Source organism: Lipophrys pholis (genome assembly GCF_963383615.2).
Source record: "Lipophrys pholis genome assembly, chromosome: 15".
In the NCBI taxonomy this organism is placed as follows: Eukaryota; Metazoa; Chordata; class Actinopteri; order Blenniiformes; family Blenniidae; genus Lipophrys; species Lipophrys pholis.
This window is the reverse complement of record NC_137642.1, coordinates 12,780,833-12,798,753: the sequence shown is the minus strand read 5'-3', so window position 1 is coordinate 12,798,753 and position 17,921 is coordinate 12,780,833. Positions and strand designations below refer to the sequence as shown.

Below are 17,921 nucleotides of genomic sequence, written 5' to 3'. Positions count from 1 at the left end.
GAGCTCATTTTAGGTTGCAGATATATTTTTTATTTTTTTCTTTCAAATAACTTGCAACTACTTATGAATTTGATTCTTCTCACAATGGAGGTACTTGTTAAGAGTCCCAGACTAACCCAGGCTGTAATCCAATCAGCTTCAGTGTTTTTGACTGATATGAAATAGCAATAATGTTCTCTACTATGATTCCTTCACCCATTCATCCACTCAGAGCACAGTATAGGGATGCACTAAGGCCCTGGTGAAAATATGCACTTCCAATTTGAAATTTTATTTGTTTCAAGGAATTTTTCATTTAGTTTTTTATTTTTTTTATTTTTTTGTGGGATGAAAAGTGATTTAGCTCTGATTGTTCCTGCCAACAGTTTTTAATTTCACAAATAAAACCCGTCTATACCCGCATGTACTGTGTCTAGAAAACGGAAACCTACTAACTTGTTGTGCTGACTGTCTAGTAAGCTAGCCTCAACTGGTTGCATTAAGTATTCCAAATGTGTATATTTTGTACAGAGACAATAAAAATCACAGTTACTATGCAAAATGGACCCGAGTGTGACTGTACATAATTGTATTTATTGAAATAAGACAACTCTGAGCAGGAATGAAGTACGAAGGTACTATCAATACTTCATATATTTAACCTTTCAATCCATCAGCATGTCAAGTTTATAAGTTACATATACACGATTTTACATATGATCCCAGCAGCCCAATCTGATTCTACTAAAAGGCAGTTTGTATATAAACAAGGCAATGACGTTTTCATTCAAAACATCAGCGTGATTAAGATAAACCTGCAATATTGCAGCTGCCTGCAAACTCAGTAAACCCTTCAGTTGTGATGTTGTGACTCAAACCTCATTTTCAAGTGTCTTTCTTAAACTCCTTGCATAGCAAAGAACCTTACATAATCCCCAAAAGTGTCAATCGGTCCTTAGCAACGCTCCTTTTGTTTTTGTTGTAAAAGATAGAAGAACAAATGTTTTGAAATCAGAATAAAATAATTTGTCGTTTTGTGAAGATTACTCCGTGACAGGCACTGCAGCATCAACGAACATGTCCAGTCTTAAATAGAGACCATCCCTCAGATTCCCTCCATGTTCTCTGAATGCCTTCTTCAAAATGACAACGACTCTTGTTGTCTCGCCGTGTGGCTACTCAGGATTGCGTTTGTCCATAAGCCAGAGCTGGCGTTTACTTGGGCAGTTTGCGGAGCTCTGCCAGAACCCAAATGGCCAGCGTGAGAAGCGCAACAGAGCCAGACTGGTGAGTAGCCGCGAGCGGAGTGGGAACATACAATAACAGGGTGCTGATTCCAAGGGCAACCTGAAAAAAAAAAAAAAACCACTTAATTACACTGAAAGGAAGCAGATCTGTTTATATACATATTTCAGTGTCTGATCTGTCTGGGAGTCTACCTGTGTGTAGGCCATTGCTGCCAGAAGACTGATGGCAATCTTTGCCCTCCTAGGTAACACCATCCTCCGTGAGAACATATAAAGGCCTGTGATCGCAGTCAGTGAACTTATCGCCTGGGGAAAGAAAAAATAATAAATTGAGAAACAGCTCATTACTGTTATACTTTCATTAAAATATTGCCATCAGCTTTATCTTGGTTTACAGATGTTAACGTACCAGAATTCTGTGATCAAACTGCACAGTTGTGGGGTTTTCAAAAAAGTTCTTAAGGGCAGGAGAGAAAACCAGCAGGTCATCGGGAATCCATCTTTCTCCCATCTTAGGGAAGGAGTTGTAAACAAGCCCTGCATCCAAACCAGCAACAAAAGCACCTGTGGAAAAAAAATATTTTCAAGTTATAAGGTAGGAACTGCTAACCACGTAGTTTTCCTTTTGAACAGCAGGGGGCAGCAGTGATTTTATCAGCTCAGACCTTAAAATAGAACAAAACGGGGAAAGGGGGACAAAAACCCACTTTGTATCAACCTTTATCAAAGTCGGCATGTACCAGACACAGTTATACAATAGTTATAGTTATAGAACAGGAGAATGTTGCAATCACATGTCTTTTTATTCTCATTCCACATACAATCATTGCAACCTACATCACAGGTCGTCACAAAATAAATGCCCTACCTTTCAAAGTTTACAAGTATCAGATTCATGTCTTACTATCGTTAATGGGAGAGCCAGCACTACATGAATTAAAGTATTCCAGGTCTGGAAAATTAGCACATTTGTTGTTTTCTGATTCCACCACCAGAATTTTTGATCGATGTCCCGTGTGAAGTAGTAAATCTCATTGAACGCAATAGTTTGTAATCATTTCTGGTGTAAGATTATTGTTGTTGGGCTCCATCTGATATACTAACAACTGCACAAGACCATGTAACTTTGTAACGGCTCTGATTCAATAGAACAAAGGTAAAACACTTGTCATAATTTACACTACAACACCTTATCGAATTGACTTTAGTGCTTTATAACGAGGAGTTCCACTTTAAACAATGCCTTCACCTTTCACATAATGCTCCACTGAGAAGTCGCTGTTCTGTAACAAGCTTCACATATCATGCAAGAATAGGTGAAGGAGCCTCAGGCCATGTTTATACGTACCCAGGTTTTTACAAAAAACTATATTTCCCCCTCTTTGTTTACAATAAAAATCTTCATTGACACGGACCCGTATATACACCTGGTTCAGAGCTACGATGAAGCATGCCAATTCCGCGGGGGGCAATGTAACATGAACCATGATAGCTAATCACAATCATGGAAAAAGAAAAACCACAACATCACTAATTGTGATGTAAGTATCCGCCTACCCCCCTTCAGTTGCAAACGGAAACACTGAGTTTTTAAATCAATCTCTATTGTGGCTTGAGTTTTCAGGAATCATCGTTTGTGGTGACTTGTAGCTGCATTTATGCGTCAGGCCCAAACGCAGAGTAATATCACAGTTTTTTAAATACTGTGGTATGTGTAAACGTGACCTTACCCTAAGACCACATTCACACGTTATCTTTACATCGCATTTTGTGATTGGCTATCATGGCTTCATGCTTCTTGTTACACTGCCCCCTACAGGTATGACATGCTCATAGTAGCTCTAAACCAGGTGTGTATACAGGTCTGTGTCAGTTAAGACTTTTTTTTTGTAAACCTAGAGGGGGAAATATCTGTTTTTGTGAAAACCCGGATACCTGTAAACATTGGCCTAAAGCAGGGCTCACTCAAATTCGGGCCACGAGGGCCGATGTCCTGCAAGTTTTGCATTTCTCCCAGCTTCAGCACACCTCAATCTAATGTTGATGTCATCATCAAGCTTGTAGAAAATAAATACACAATACAATAACAAGCCCCTTATTACATTCAGGTGTGTTGCACCTGGGAGAGACCTGAAACATGCAGGACACCAGCCCTCAAGGCCCGGGATTGGGTACCCCTGCTCTGAAGCATTTAATATTGAAAATTTCAACTGCCATCTGTTTGTAACCCCAAAGGGGATTGAAACAAAAAGCCTGTGAATGCTTTGACAGTCTGTTTACGACATCACATTTTAAAACTTTAAAAAGGTACCTGAAAGAGCAGTGAGGAAGACGAGGGCGCCAGTACCCTTTGCAAACCTCCTGAGCTGCAAGAGTTGTTTGGTTTCTGCAAGCTGTGAAAGTGGCATCATAGAATTTTTAGAAAAACATGAATGTTATATCATGCAGATGAATAACTTAAAACAAATGGTTTTGTGCTTTTTTAATATGGATATTTGTGTTTCTTCAGGTACGACATGCCTCTGTACCTTATGGGCTGGCCGCAACAAAGTGAGCCCAGTCCAGAGACTTGCACAGTAAAGCAGCAGTGCAGAGCCAAGGTGAGCGCTCAGACGATACTGGCTGACCCGAGGGATGTCATAAGACTCGGGCTTCTCCTCCAGCCCACTCTTCACCATGTACCACCCCAGAAGGCCCTGACAGACACACAAAGACACACATGCTTTAATAATGTAGTAACAATATGTCAATGGTCTTTTGTTTTTATTAACTTACCTGGAAGAAAACAAATCCACAGAGTCCCAGCACTTTTCCCTTCAAGGAGCGAGTGAAGTATCCTTTCCTCCAGAAGTATATAGTGGGGAGGATGTAGGCCAGTCCAACCAGCCTGCCCCACATACGATGTCCCCACTCCATGTAGAAAATGAACTTAAACTCGGAGAGAGTCATGTCATGGTTCATTCTGTTGAGAACAAAAAAATAACTAATAATTAGTTAATCTGTAACTTAATGAACCAAAGTGCACACAACACGGCGAGAGCTATTCAGTAACATCATTATATAAGCTGTGTTTTTTTTTACAGAATGTAAATACATACAAACTGTTTATTATAGATTAAATAAAACAAACTTAAATGTAATCAAATACAGTCGGTCAATTTAAAATGACAAACATTCAACTTTAGGTTGCAATCAGTAGAAGAAGGTTCCTTTAAAACTGAACAAGTGTGAAATTTGTTATTTGAAGATGAACACAAAGCATAGGTTCTTACATTTTAAATTCTGGGAACTGCTGGTACTTTGAAAACTCCGCCTCCCACTCGGCTTGTGTCTGCGGTGGCTTCATCTCTCTCACCAGATGCCAGTCAACCATGGAAAGGCCCGATTCTGTCAGCCTTATTGGAAGAAAAGGGAAAGATACAGTAACTCGTCATCAAAACTGTTTTGTTTTATTTACAAACACTATGTTTTATGTCATTTGTACCTTGTGACACCGCCCAGGACAACAGCTCCAACCACAAGCCCACTGCATCCAAGCAACCAGCGACCCAATATGCGGTTTGTTGCCGCATTGGGGACGGCAGCAGCTGCAGGAGCGGATGTCGCTCCAGCCTCCACTGTGACCGTGCTTTGGCCTCTCTTTACGAGCCATTGACGGAGATGTGGACCCTGCTGCTGCTGTGAAAAACAGAGCAGAGAGAGGGGCAATGAAATGGCTCGGTACGATATAGGTACAGAATAACAGAAACTGCCACAATTACAAACAATTTCAATTTTATGACTTGTTACACTGATATGAGTAGAGAAGTGTTAAATGGTCAACATAGAGTTGTGATGTAACATGAGGATTCTGATCTGATCTACACTAGTGACCGATTGGTTGACTGTATATAATCATTTTTGGTTACGCAAACAACTCTAAAATACTCGTCTAAACCACATTAAAGGGTTTAGTCTGATTCATGAAAGGTTATAGGAACTTTAGACAAACAGTGAAAATGCTGCATTTACGAACTTTTATGAGATTTTAAGATTAACGTGAATGCTCTTAAAAAATGCATGATTTTTCCATAGTAACATAATCTCATCCAAGGTTGTGTTCTGCGGAGAACAAAAGTGAAATCCACATTTTGAATACCAAATTAAATTCACAAATTTGAAAATGCGTTGGAAAGATGTTTAAGGTTCATCCTCTTCAATAACACACGTTTACTGCGTCTGAGTGCATCCATCAAAACAGTCTGAATTAGCAGATTAAAGCCTTCTTTGCTATATGACCAGAAAACATTTCATATTGAGCATATTTTAATAAATGACTGTTAGATTGAGAGATTACAAAAGACCACCACATTAACTGGAGGTCGGTGACGTAAAGCGGCTGTCAACTGATGCGCGTGGACGTGACTGCCGCTGTGTACAACCATAACAATAAACAACACAAACAAACCTTAATAACGACACGACTGCTGAATATGAAACAGTTGTAACCGGGTTATTATATGTTTTACATATCGTGTTATGGCTTTATTTGCAGCTCTCACTGAGTGACCTCTTCCGTGCTTATCTAACCTGTTAGCTAACATTAGCAGCCGGAGCTAACTGTACTTACGCTGCGGTGTTGAAAACTCTTTCCAGCGCTTCTGCAGCCGCACAAAACTGTTGTCCGCAATGATGAGAGCAACATCTTTAGTGTCCTGAAGGCGACTCGTCCAGGTGGTCCCGCAGTGTTGTTATACAAGCCTGTTGGTTACCAGCAGCTTTCGCCCCGGATACGACTGGCTGCCGGAAGAGATTCAACTTTGACCTCCTGACGTCACAGCACATCTATCCTTATTTTTTGTAATCTTTTCTTTGATGTAACAATAAACAAAATACTCAAAAGTAATAACTCAATTATCTTAAAGCCTATCAATTTTTTTGGTCATTTAAAAAATATAAAGGATTGGATGTTTGTGTCGTCGGCGCACGCTTTGGATTGTGGCGTATCCAGCATGGGCGGGCACACTCCACAGTTACCATAATAATAGACGCATAAACTCCACCGCCCGCCTCGGTGTGAACAGTAGCTAAATTCAACAATCCGGAAAGCAATGATCCACATGACTCGCTGCAGGAGCTCGTAGTACTGCTCTGTACTAGTATCTGGGTTACATGTGTGCATAGAATTTAATAGTCCTCTGTCGTAGAGTTCATATTTGCAGCTTGACTTTTAATTCAGACTGTCACTATGGCAGAAAGCTTTTTGATGGAAGTGTGTGTTGACTCCGTGGAGTCTGCTGTCAATGCTGAACGTGGAGGTTGGTGAGAGTTGAGTTAGTGACTCTGTTTTCCATACGTACGTACATACATAGTCTGTTTATACGTTTTTAGAACACAATCACTGCTTTTTGAAGGCGAAGTCAGTGGTTGGTGTCGGTCAGACGCTCTTCTCACAGTAATTATCCATGAACTCCAGTCTGACACTAATTAGTGAGCGCTCTTTTTTTTAAAAGGCTGCAGGTTACAGAAGAGTTGGGAAAAAAGAAGTCACATATTACACTTGATCTACATTTACAGAAGTTGTTGAATTATTATATTGTTGGGTTTCACTGCAGAGCTTCTGTCTTAATACATTTTTTGTATTTCATCGGCTAAAACCAAAAATTGAATCTAAATTAGTCAAATATTGTCATATTTTTTACCGGTTAAAGCCCATATTTTAATGTGAACAAACAATTTCTGACCCAACACGTTACTACATACAAATTGGATTACTTATTGATTTAATTTTTTGCAGGCTGTCATCAATAGTTAGTATTAATATTTATTTGCATGAATATGATTTAAGATGAAATGTTTTAATACACTCACATGCATATCCCTACATTTCTATTACTTCTTTGTAAAGCTTTAATGAATTGCCTTGTGTTTGAACGGCGCCCTGTAAACATATTTGCCTTGCCCTTGCCTTACAGGCACCGTTATAAATCAAGCAGTTTCATGTCCTGATTTTTATTTTCATTTACCTCATAGATCAATTAACCCTTTAAATGCCATATTTTAATCAAAGGCTCAATATGTTTTTATGTAAAATACACAAACCAAAACTTTATTACAAATACATTATTTATTTAGTTTTATATTTGCAGGATGTGAATGATTAATTTTGATTTTGAGTTTAGTGTCTGTAAATGGGAACAACGTGATATATTCACTCAAACTGAATAATAACATAACGTTCATAACATGAAATGTAAAGTGTGCCATGTACGTTGATCCAGAAACATGTAGGTTAATGAATACCATAATTTTAACCGTCATTCCTTATAGTTATATAGTTATCCTGTCACACTCAATACAAATGCTTATAATTGTACAAAAAGTCTAGAATAACATTCCATGTGATCCTGTTCTAATAACCTTATTGAAATATCTGCCAGAAGCTCGACATAGTAGGTGTGAAGTGAGTCATGTTTTTAATTAACATCAGTTAGGTTCATTCTGGCCGCTGACTCTACTCAGTACATCCCTGGTGTGTCTTGTTTCTCCTAACAGGTGCAGGTCGTCTTGAACTTTGTTCTAGTCTTCTGGAAGGAGGACTCACTCCCAGTCTTGGTGAGCACTTCTATCCACAACTCTTACAGAAGCTCTTGGTCTTAAGCCGAGACCTGACATGCAATGCTCCATCAACTACCATCATTTGTTTTTTTCTTCCTGCAGGTCTTCTACATATAGTGAAACTGTATGTCAAGATTCCAGTTTATGTGATGATTCGACCTCGTGGGGGAGACTTCCTGTACTCGGATCAGGAGGTGGAGGTGATGAGGAAAGACATCGAGTTGATGAAAAGCCAAGGAGCAGATGGATTGGTGCTGGGAGCCCTCACAGAGGATGGACGGGTGGACACAGAGCTCTGCATGGAGTTACTGGGTATTGTTGGTTTCTCTATTACATGTATTGACTAGGAAGATGACAGTAGCCAGAATGCTTGACGGGATAAAAAAAAAAGTCAAGAAAATAACAAAGAAAAAACATTTAGAATGAAAATAGGTTGTAACCACACCAAACAAAGTCTTCAGGTTTCTCAGATGCAGCTGTTATAGTTCATTATGACCCGAGGTTGTATTTTCTCTGAGGAACATCATGTACCTGTTGCATCTAGACGAACATGCACAATCTCAAAAGCCATAACACTCTTGGTTATTAAGTGGATCTCTGACAGCTGTCTGGCATTTCAGCGTTAATTTATGCATGTATGACTCAGATTTAATCACGAGTTGCCATTTAGATTCGGGTGCAACGACTCAATCCACAGGGTGGAGAGGTCAAAGTGCAGACTGACAAGCTCATTGGAGGCTAAGAAACGTTATTTTACTTCGCTACAGGAGTTGACTATATAAACACAAAAAGTAGGTGCAACTAAATGGACCAACAGCAAACGAACTGATGAGCGCGAGCAGTGAAAATCCTGGACAAAAATGGTTGTCTTGGGGGAAGAAAACAAGGAATCTTATCACTGCACAGTGGGAGTCTAATCTCCTCCAGAAAGTGGGCCAAGTGGTTTCCATGTCAACAATCATTACAACATTTCCTCGCCAAAGAAGATTGAACACAAGATAGAAACTCCTGATGAGCCTCACAAATAGATAAAGGCGGCGTGGAGTTCAATAAAAAAAAAAAAAAAGGCCAAAGTTGAAGCAAAGTTGTGCACAAAAACAAACAAACTGAAACAAACAAACAAAAAAAAAGACCCGACTCAGATTATCTATTTCAACACCGTCTGTATTTGGTATCCTCCTTCCTCACAGCAGTCATCTGTATATCCTCGCACTGCACTCAGAAACCTTTTCACTGGCCTTCCTCGTCTCTCTGCTATCTTCAGATTGTGATGGCAGCATCCCTCCTACCTATTTGTCCAAACTATCTCAGTCTTGTTTCCCACCACACTGTCCCTCATGGCCTTGGCCTCCAATATGTTTATTCTTAATGCCTCTCATCCTGCTTCACTCCCAGTGGGAACTCAACACTCTCAGCTCTGCTGCCTCCAGTTGTATTGTCGGCTTTCCCCCTCAGCCGAGCTTGAACACTCCCATCTATCACAGATCCCTCTTGACATTTACCTCCATCTAGTTCACATTGCCGCAACCTTTTTCTTCACCTCGCTTTCCTACTTTCCAGTGGTGGAAGGGGGTTTTATCGATCAGCCTTTCGTTCTGTTCTGTAGCTACTTCTACTAAATACCTTTCAAACATGATTCTTTATTATTTCCAATAATACAAAGTGAAATGCATGATATAGAGTAATCGTAGTCATAATAATACAATGATCCTTGGTGAACTCTTCTCTTTCTCTGCCAGACAAGATTACTTTTTAATTTCCACTGAATTTGAAGTTTGCAAAAAGCTAAAAGCCAAGATTTCCTTTAAGGTTTCAGACAATCTGTAGCCTGTTTTTGCTGACCTCGCAGATTTACACAAACAGCAAAATCCAGGTGTTCATATAATCTAGTGTCTAAAGGAATCCCTCCACAATAATATCTATGTTTGACTTTTAGAGATTAAATTCCTTTCACATATCTTACATTTTATACCCAATGGAGGGACATTCTATAATATCACAATCTCAAATGTTGCATTATTTGAAATGTTTTAAGCAAACTGCGCTCAGGAAAGCCCCCATCCAAACTCACTGAGAGGCCAGAGTGCCAACCAGTTTACTTTGGGTAGCTGTTGTAAATATGTTGTGAAATACTATTGACGAAGGTCCGGGTCGTATAAAACGGCTGTAATTGGTAATACATTTCGATGTGTCGCTACTGAAGTGAGATATGTAGACACCGCCAACAAAGCTCAATATCACAAAATATATAGTATATTTACCCTACTATGTAGATATCCACACAAGTAAAGGCTTTTTATCTTCACGTGTATGTATGTGACATACATATAGCGGGTACAGAAAGTTTCAGGTCTCATTCGCGAATAGTACCAATGGCATTGAATAAAAGACTCTTCTGGATGGCCAGCTTCTTTGACGCTTTCATTTTTCTTTCTCGCTCATCAGCGGTTGCGCGTCCTTTGCCTGTCACCTTCCACAGAGGTGAGTTTTTTTTTTTTTTTTCCCTGTAAATCCTTTGGAAAGCCTTAGTTTCTTTCCATTATTCTCAATAGACTGAAAATCATCGAGTGGGTTTTCATCATAGCCTAATCACATAGTGAATAAAACACTTTGAGCCTTTGTAATGAAGCAGATATTGATCTTGCTGCAGCCTTTGACATGGTTCAGGACCCTGCTGCTGCTCTGGAGGCTCTGGTCACACTGGGGTTTCAGCGCGTGTTGACAAGCGGCTGTGACAGCTCAGCTTTGGAGGGACTTCCTCTCATTAAAAGGCTCATTGATCAAGTAGGTTTTCACTAATAGCTTATGTCCATGTTCACATTCAGACACACAAACGTGACTTGACTGTGGCTGTGCAGCCTGGTCATTCTCACTCTTCTTATTTCCCGCTCAACAGGCTAAAGGGAGAATTACTATAATGCCAGGTCAGTGCCTTTAAATCCTACTCCTTTTCTTTCCTTTATTTATTCAGTATCTGCTTCATTTGTTCACTCATCTCCTCATGTGTTTACAGGAGGAGGTATCACCGAACGAAACTTGCAGAGAATACTCGAGGGGTCAGGAGCTCAGGAGTTTCACTGTTCAGCCCGCTCCAGTAAGGACTCTGCAATGAAGTTCAGGTTTGTGTTCAACCTTAACATTATTCTTAATCTGTGATTTGTCAGGGTTTTTTTTTGCATGTACATGAAACAGCAAGAAATTTAAATCCACCTCATATTATTTCCATGTGCAGGAACACCTGTGTGATGATGGGAGCTGCTTTCTCAGCACCTGAGTACGGCCTCAAGGTGGCAGACGTGAGCAAAGTCCGCACTCTCAACGCAATAGCCAGAAACACCTTCTGAACCCACACTTGACAATCATGACGCCTCATAAGAAATCACTACCTTGATGGGTGATCAGTTATGTTTCCACATGTCAGAATCTTTTTTTAACCAAACTCGCAGATGAGTAGTGTTTTTGATGTTGGACCTCAGGGACAGATCCGTCTATCAAAAGTATCACAAAGCTGTAGGATTTGAATAATTTACATGTGCGGTTTTGCGGAGCTAGAAAATCCTTTCACTCGTGTCTGTGAAGAAAACTGTTGGCTTTTGTAAAAGAGTAAAAGGTAGTCAATGTGTACAAAGCTCTGTAAATGCATTAATGGTTTTATATGTTTATTTCTGATTCTGAGATCAGGGTAAAGCGAAACAAAAACAATTATCCTCAGACTGAAAAGGCAGTTGTTATAAAACCACAATTTCAGCTTATGAAGGTAATTGAAAATATAAACTAGACTTTTCTTTATCTAAAAAGGATGAGAAAATGTCAGACAGTAAAATCTTAACAATATAACTGTGAGGAATAGATCTCACAGTTTGGTTCACACATTCACTGCTTTCTTGTTTGTTTGTTGTTGTTTTTTTTTTAAATAATATTAAATCTCTGCTCATTCTAAAAATGCACTATATTTACAAAGCATGAGTCTGTGATCAGATTCTACATGAATGACCCTGTGTGAGCAGGTTAAGAAATTACACAACGGATGGAGAACTGCTTTCTGGTGCTATTGGTGTTGATTTTCTGCAGTTTTTGGGGAGCATTTATCAACAGTGGGGGATTTTATACAAATTGTGCCTTTCTGTAGTTGATTAACTTGCAAATGAAACCATGACCTGATACTTTTTGCTCACACTCAAAAGATGTTGGGACATTTCATCAGCGCACATTGTTTTATTTTTATTTCTAGACCATTCCCACTCTTTAAATCAGTGTTTTTCTTACTTTGCTTCAAATAATAAATCATGCTGGAGATTTTGCCTCCGTCTCTTTTATTATAGTTGGTTATGACATATAAGTGGGCGTTATTTCAACACAGGACCAAATCAGATTAGGTAGAAACACTTCTCCATATTCAAGGCGCTTAAGCAAAGTGACTTCATCTTGTGAGGAAATGCATCAGGTGGTATTGAAGTCACGACACAATGGACCTTGGTGTCACGAAGCAAAGCTGATCACATGACGGTGACTCTGCCTCTGGTATGGGAGATAAGAAGTCAGTCAAATACAACCGCTTCATACAGTGTCACTGTATTTTGTCTCAACATTGTGATGGTGGTTTGAAATATAAGAGATTAAAAAAAAAGCTAATAAACTTTGCAGCCTCAGTATCTTGTTAGGAAAGAAATGAAACCTGAGATGATCTGATAAACGACTCAGGGAAACAGACGTTGACTTGTGAAACCCTGAAAACTTGAGTTTAGTCCCAACACAATTATGTCAATAAAATACAGCTTGAGAGAGATTCTGCTCGACTTTCATTACATAAATGTTATTTATCACCTGCGCCAAGGAGGTTATAAAATCATCTGCGTTTATTTGTCTGTTTGTTAACAAGATATTTCAAAAACTCACGAGCGGATCTTCTTAAAAATTGGTCCTCAGGTGAATTTTGATCAAAGGAAGAACCCATTAAACTTTGATGGTGATCAAAATAATTTGTTCTAATAGAACATTTTCATTTAGCAGTATATTGTGGTATCTTTCAAAGTGTGAAATAAAATCATGTGATCACCAAACTAAATAAATGAACAAAGGCAGTTGATCTGGATGTGGAATATGTGTCATTTCCCTGCGTCCATGCCTGCCCTTGGCTGAGGTCAGAAATCTCTGCTCTTGTTGTGTGATGTCGACAAGTTATATTTATCACATGACCATAGTTTTGGGAATTAATACATTTCTGTGACCTCACTGTTTTCTTTACAGTAACTGATTAGTAAGATTAAGATATTAATACAGTGACAACAACTTGTTGGAATTTCAGTGAACAAAGTTCTGTCACAAGCCGACAGTCACCTCTCACTTTATCCAAAGCTGTCGTCTTGATTTCACTAAACTCCAACAAATTGGCGCCTCATTATTTCTGGACTAATTCAGTACATTGTCTGCAGGGTAAAAGAGCTCTCGGGGTAAGTGGCATCATAAATTCTAATGCAGTAATATGCATTGTTGCTACTAATTTTCACAATTAGTTTGTAAGTTTGATTTCTTTCATGAGTTTTAAACATTCATTCATTATTGAACATGTTCTTCCCTTGTAACTGATGTAACTTCAGACTGACCCACATGCTGCTGACAACTCGGCCGACGTGACCCAGCTGCACCAAAACAATGATTGTGCACTTTAAGAATCACCTTTCTAGGTAATTACTTACTTTATTCAGTGAAGTAGTTCAGTTTTTTTCAGTACAACATTGTGGAACAATGTAATCAACATGCTGCTCTTTGTTGAAAGCCAAATTGATTATTTCCGCTCTTCTTAAATACTCTATTTAACCATGTGTCATTCTTGGGTTGATTTCATTAATTGCATTGTGTTTCTGAATACAGCATGTTGCTATTTGGTTTGAGACAAAATCAAAGAAGAGAAGTTTCTCTCAGTATTTAAATTAGAGGCAGCTGTATTTATGGAAGGACGAGACTCAGCTACTGAGGAATATATAATAAATCCAATCAGATCATCATTTTTGTCCATTATCTCAAACTATTAGGCAGGTGCATGTGCAACATGCCTAACTTGGTTTTAACCTGACATTATCGAACGGATACAAACTCACTTTAAACAAACTCAAAGTTCAAGTTTGTTTGGGTTTCCATTACAGAGAGGCAAACATACAAATTGTATTACGCTTTCTCTTATTTAACAAGTGATCTTCTTTTGTCAATGAGTGTCTTGGGTGATTTAAACCTCAGTTCTCATTGTATGCTTATTTGAGTAGCATCCATTGTATCTATGAAACCTTGGAAAATTATCCATATGAAACAAGCTTCTTTTCAATAAGCTTTCAATTTCTGTTCATTTGATATCTTTTTTAATTTTTTTTATCATTTTCAGATTAAAAAGTAACAAACAGGGCCTCACCTTAATATTACCTTATGATTGTATCACTGTCTGGCTGACTCAATACTAATAATCATCTATCGTGCTTACTATCAATATGAGATTAATAATTATCTATCAATGAACCACAGACATGGTCGTCAGATGATTGCAGTATTATTTGATCATGCATTCATTCCCCTCACATGGTACACAACAGCCCTTGAAACTTCACATGCAGTGAGTCAATTGGATTGTGACCATGTTGTGTTATCAAGCATTTAATGATTAACCACTACACCGTCCGAGCAATCTGTTTTGTGATCACCCCCGTCAGCAGATGACTTTTCACACACCTTACTCACACTAACAAAGGTTGGCTTTTTGACGATATGTAACTCACTCAACCAACCTGCTGGTCATCATGCTGATGCGTTCATTTTACATTATTGCAGTTTTCCATCCATCTGTCTTTAGCCCCACTTTAATATTTCCACATCAGTTAATCACATAAACATCTCACATTATTTTTAATTTTCTTTTTTTCATTATGTATATACACATATATACATACTATGTATATACATACACTACCGTTCAAAGGTATGGGGTCACTTAGAAATGTCCTTATTTTTGAAAGAAAAGCTCTGTTTTTTTCAATGAAGATAACTTTATACTAATCAGAAATACACTCTATACATTGTTAATGTGGTAAATGACTATTCTAGCTGCACATGTCTGGTTTTTGGTGCAATAGCTACATAGGTGTATAGAGGCCCATTTCCAGCAACTGTCACTCCAGTGTTCTAATGGTACAATGTAGTTGCTCATTGTGTCAGAAGGCTAATGGATGACTAGAAAACCCTTGTGCAATCATGTTAGCACAGCTGAAAACAGTTTAGCTGGTCAGAGAAGCTATAAAACTGACCTTCCTTTGAGCAGGTTGAGTATCTGGAGCATCACATTTGTGGGGTGGATTCAACGCTCAAAATGGCCAGAAAAAGAGAACTTTTATGTGAAACTCGACAGTCTATTCTTGTTTTTAGAAATGAAGGCTATTCCATGCGAGAAATTACCAAGAAACTGAAGATTTCCTACAACGGCGTGTACTACTCCCTTCAGAGAACAGCACAAACAGGCTAGATTAGAAAGAGAAGTGGGAGGCCCCGCTGCACAACTGAGCAAGAAGAGAAGTACATTAGAGTCTCTAGTTTGAGAAGTAGACGCCTCACAGTTCCTCAACTGGCAGCGTCATTAAATAGTACCAGTGTCAACATCTCCAGTGAAGAGGCGACTCCGGGATGCTGGCCTTCAGGGCAGAGTGGCAAAGAAAAAGCCATATCTGAGACTGGCCAATAAAAGAAAAAGATAAATATGGGCAAAGGAACACAGACATTGGACAGAGGAAGATTGGAAAAAAGTGTTCTGGACGGACGAATCGAAGTTTGAGGTGTTTGGATCACACAGAAGAACATTTGTGAGACGCAGAACAACTGAAAAAATGCTGGAAGAGTGTCTGACGCCATCTGTCAAGCAAGGTGGGGGCTAAGGAAGGCTATCACTCCATTTTGCAACGCCATGCCATACCCTGTGGACAGCGCTTGATTGGAGCCGATTTCATCCTCCAACAGGACAATGACCCAAAGCACACCTCCACATTGTGCAAGAAGTATTTAGAGAAGAAGCAGGCAGCTGTTATTCTATCTGTAATGGAGTGGCCAGCGCAGTCACCAGATCTAAACCCCATTGAGCTGTTGTGGGAGCAGATTGACCGTACGGTACGCAGGAAGTGTCCATCCAGCCAATCCAACTTGTGGGAGGAGCTTCTAGAAGTGTGGGGTGAAATTTCTCTAGATTACCTCAACAAATTAACAGCTAGAAGGCCAAAAGGTCTGCAATGCTGGAATTGTTGCAAATGGAGGATTCTTTGACGAAAGTAAAGTTTGAAGGAAAAAACTATTTCAAATAAATATCATTATTTCTAACCTTGTCAATGTCTTGACTATATTTTCGATTTATTTTACAACTCGTGTGGTAAATGAAAGTGTGACTTCTCATGGAAAACACAAAATTGTCTGGGTGATGCCAAACCTTTGAACGGTAGTGTACATACATACACACACGTATACTGTACATACATGGATACACATAGGATGAACATGACCAATTAGGGGAAAATGAAAAATTGAAAAAAGAAGGGGAAAAAAGACAAAATAAAACAGAAATAAAGAACAAAGAAAAGCAATAAGACAAAAAAAAATGTAATAAACAATATAAATAAAATGAGAAAAGAACAAGCTTACTTTAAACAGATTGGGAGATGCATAGTTTGTTGTTTGTATGTAGTTGGCTTTGGGGTTTCAACAATGAGTTTATATTATTTGGACAAAATGCGTGACTTGGTCGTACCTCACTTTTTCACACAGAACGCAACACGAACTGCTTTAAACAAACTAATATAAGCAGTTCTAGAATGACCCCCCCCCCCCCCCCCTTACTGTGATATAATAAAAGACATTGATAACCTAAAATAAATATGGCTGATAAAATGTTGGAGCCTTTTCCCTAGCATCATTGTTTATTACTTTTACGGGGCTGTATCTTAATCATTAAACATAATATTTGTTTTGTAGAGCAAGCAAGCGTTCAAACAAGGTATATTTATGCATATAGTGAAAAATACGAACACCTCTGGAATATTGGCTTAGCAACAATAAAATCCATACCTCCCTGATCGGGGAGAACAGTCCTCAAGGGGTCAAGTATTAAAAAATAAATACTTGTGAGTATTTATTCATTTATTTATTAGTGTGTGTTCTGGTTTGATATGGAAAAGAATCCCAGAAGACGCTTTTCAGTCTCCGCTGATGTTTCGTTGTCTTGTCAGGACACATGCACAGTTCAAACTTGGCCAAGGATGAGAGCAGAGAAAGAATTCAGATACATTGTAACTTCATGAGGAGGGACCTCTTCTAAAACAGGAGTTATCTATTTGGTCTTCTTGACCCGGGGCTGTTATTGTTTGCGTGCATTACACACATGGACTGGGTCATGTGACACCGCAGAAGCAGTCTAACCCGACGGGTCTAAATACATATCGCCGTTCTTGTCTGAGCCTCATGTACAGTATGTTCCAGCTGGAACACAGAGGATCTCATTCATCAGTGTGAGAGCAGGATAACTTTTCTCTGTGTAGTACATTTCCATATTTCAGCAACATTTACATTAACTGACATGTCAAAGAGAGATAAGGATAGAAATAACAAAAAAAACAATGAAATGTAAAATATTAAAGCAGTTCAAAGAAGAACAATAAGCATTATTGCAGAAATATAAAAGAATTAAAGATATAGTGCAACATAAATGAAATTCTGACCTTACTAAACATAAATAATAGATACATTAAAGAGAAAGCTTGCCTATGCTTCTTCTCATTTATCCAGGAGGCATCTCAAAGCAAATTGAATCAGGTCAACTATACTTGAACATTTGGTATAACAAAAAAAAATGTAAAAAAAAATTGCTCTAATTGAGGGCCTGAGATGGCTGGCAGACTAAAAGCCAACCTGATTGATACCTTGGTCCAAGACCATTCAAAGCTTTAAGAAGCAACGAGAGATAATGGATTCTGCCACACATGGGTTTCCAGTGCAGAAACCCTAAAGCCAGTGCAATATGCACTCTCTTTCTGATTCTGCTCAGAGGGATTTAGTGCCAGCTCTTCTATTTTATAGACA

General features: G+C 38.8%; 2 protein-coding genes across 4 annotated transcripts; one reads left to right on the top strand and one right to left on the bottom strand.

The window, feature by feature from the left end:
- Positions 1-553: 553 nt before the first annotated feature.
- On the bottom strand, positions 554-6,033 carry cox15 (cytochrome c oxidase assembly homolog 15 (yeast)). Of its 2 annotated transcripts, none has more exons than XM_080481578.1 (9): positions 5,836-6,033; positions 4,711-4,904; positions 4,499-4,621; positions 4,002-4,188; positions 3,755-3,922; positions 3,538-3,619; positions 1,636-1,790; positions 1,419-1,532; positions 554-1,326 (listed from the first exon to the last, which is right to left on the bottom strand). In XM_080481578.1, the coding sequence occupies exons 1-9, from the start codon at positions 5,908-5,910 to the stop codon at positions 1,195-1,197; spliced, it is 1,230 nt and encodes a 409-aa protein (XP_080337704.1). In that variant the 5' UTR covers positions 5,911-6,033; the 3' UTR covers positions 554-1,194. The 2 variants fall into 2 exon arrangements, with proteins under 2 accessions (XP_080337704.1, XP_080337705.1); XM_080481579.1 differs by having other exon boundaries at positions 4,711-4,901; positions 5,836-6,011.
- A 276-nt stretch (positions 6,034-6,309) lies between these two features.
- On the top strand, positions 6,310-12,119 carry cutc (cutC copper transporter homolog (E. coli)). Of its 2 annotated transcripts, XM_080481476.1 has the most exons (8): positions 6,310-6,523; positions 7,761-7,820; positions 7,926-8,135; positions 10,269-10,304; positions 10,474-10,607; positions 10,720-10,747; positions 10,837-10,942; positions 11,056-12,119. In XM_080481476.1, the coding sequence occupies exons 1-8, from the start codon at positions 6,454-6,456 to the stop codon at positions 11,165-11,167; spliced, it is 756 nt and encodes a 251-aa protein (XP_080337602.1). In that variant the 5' UTR covers positions 6,310-6,453; the 3' UTR covers positions 11,168-12,119. The 2 variants fall into 2 exon arrangements, with proteins under 2 accessions (XP_080337602.1, XP_080337603.1); XM_080481477.1 differs by lacking the exon at positions 10,269-10,304.
- The last annotated feature ends 5,802 nt before the right edge of the window (positions 12,120-17,921 follow it).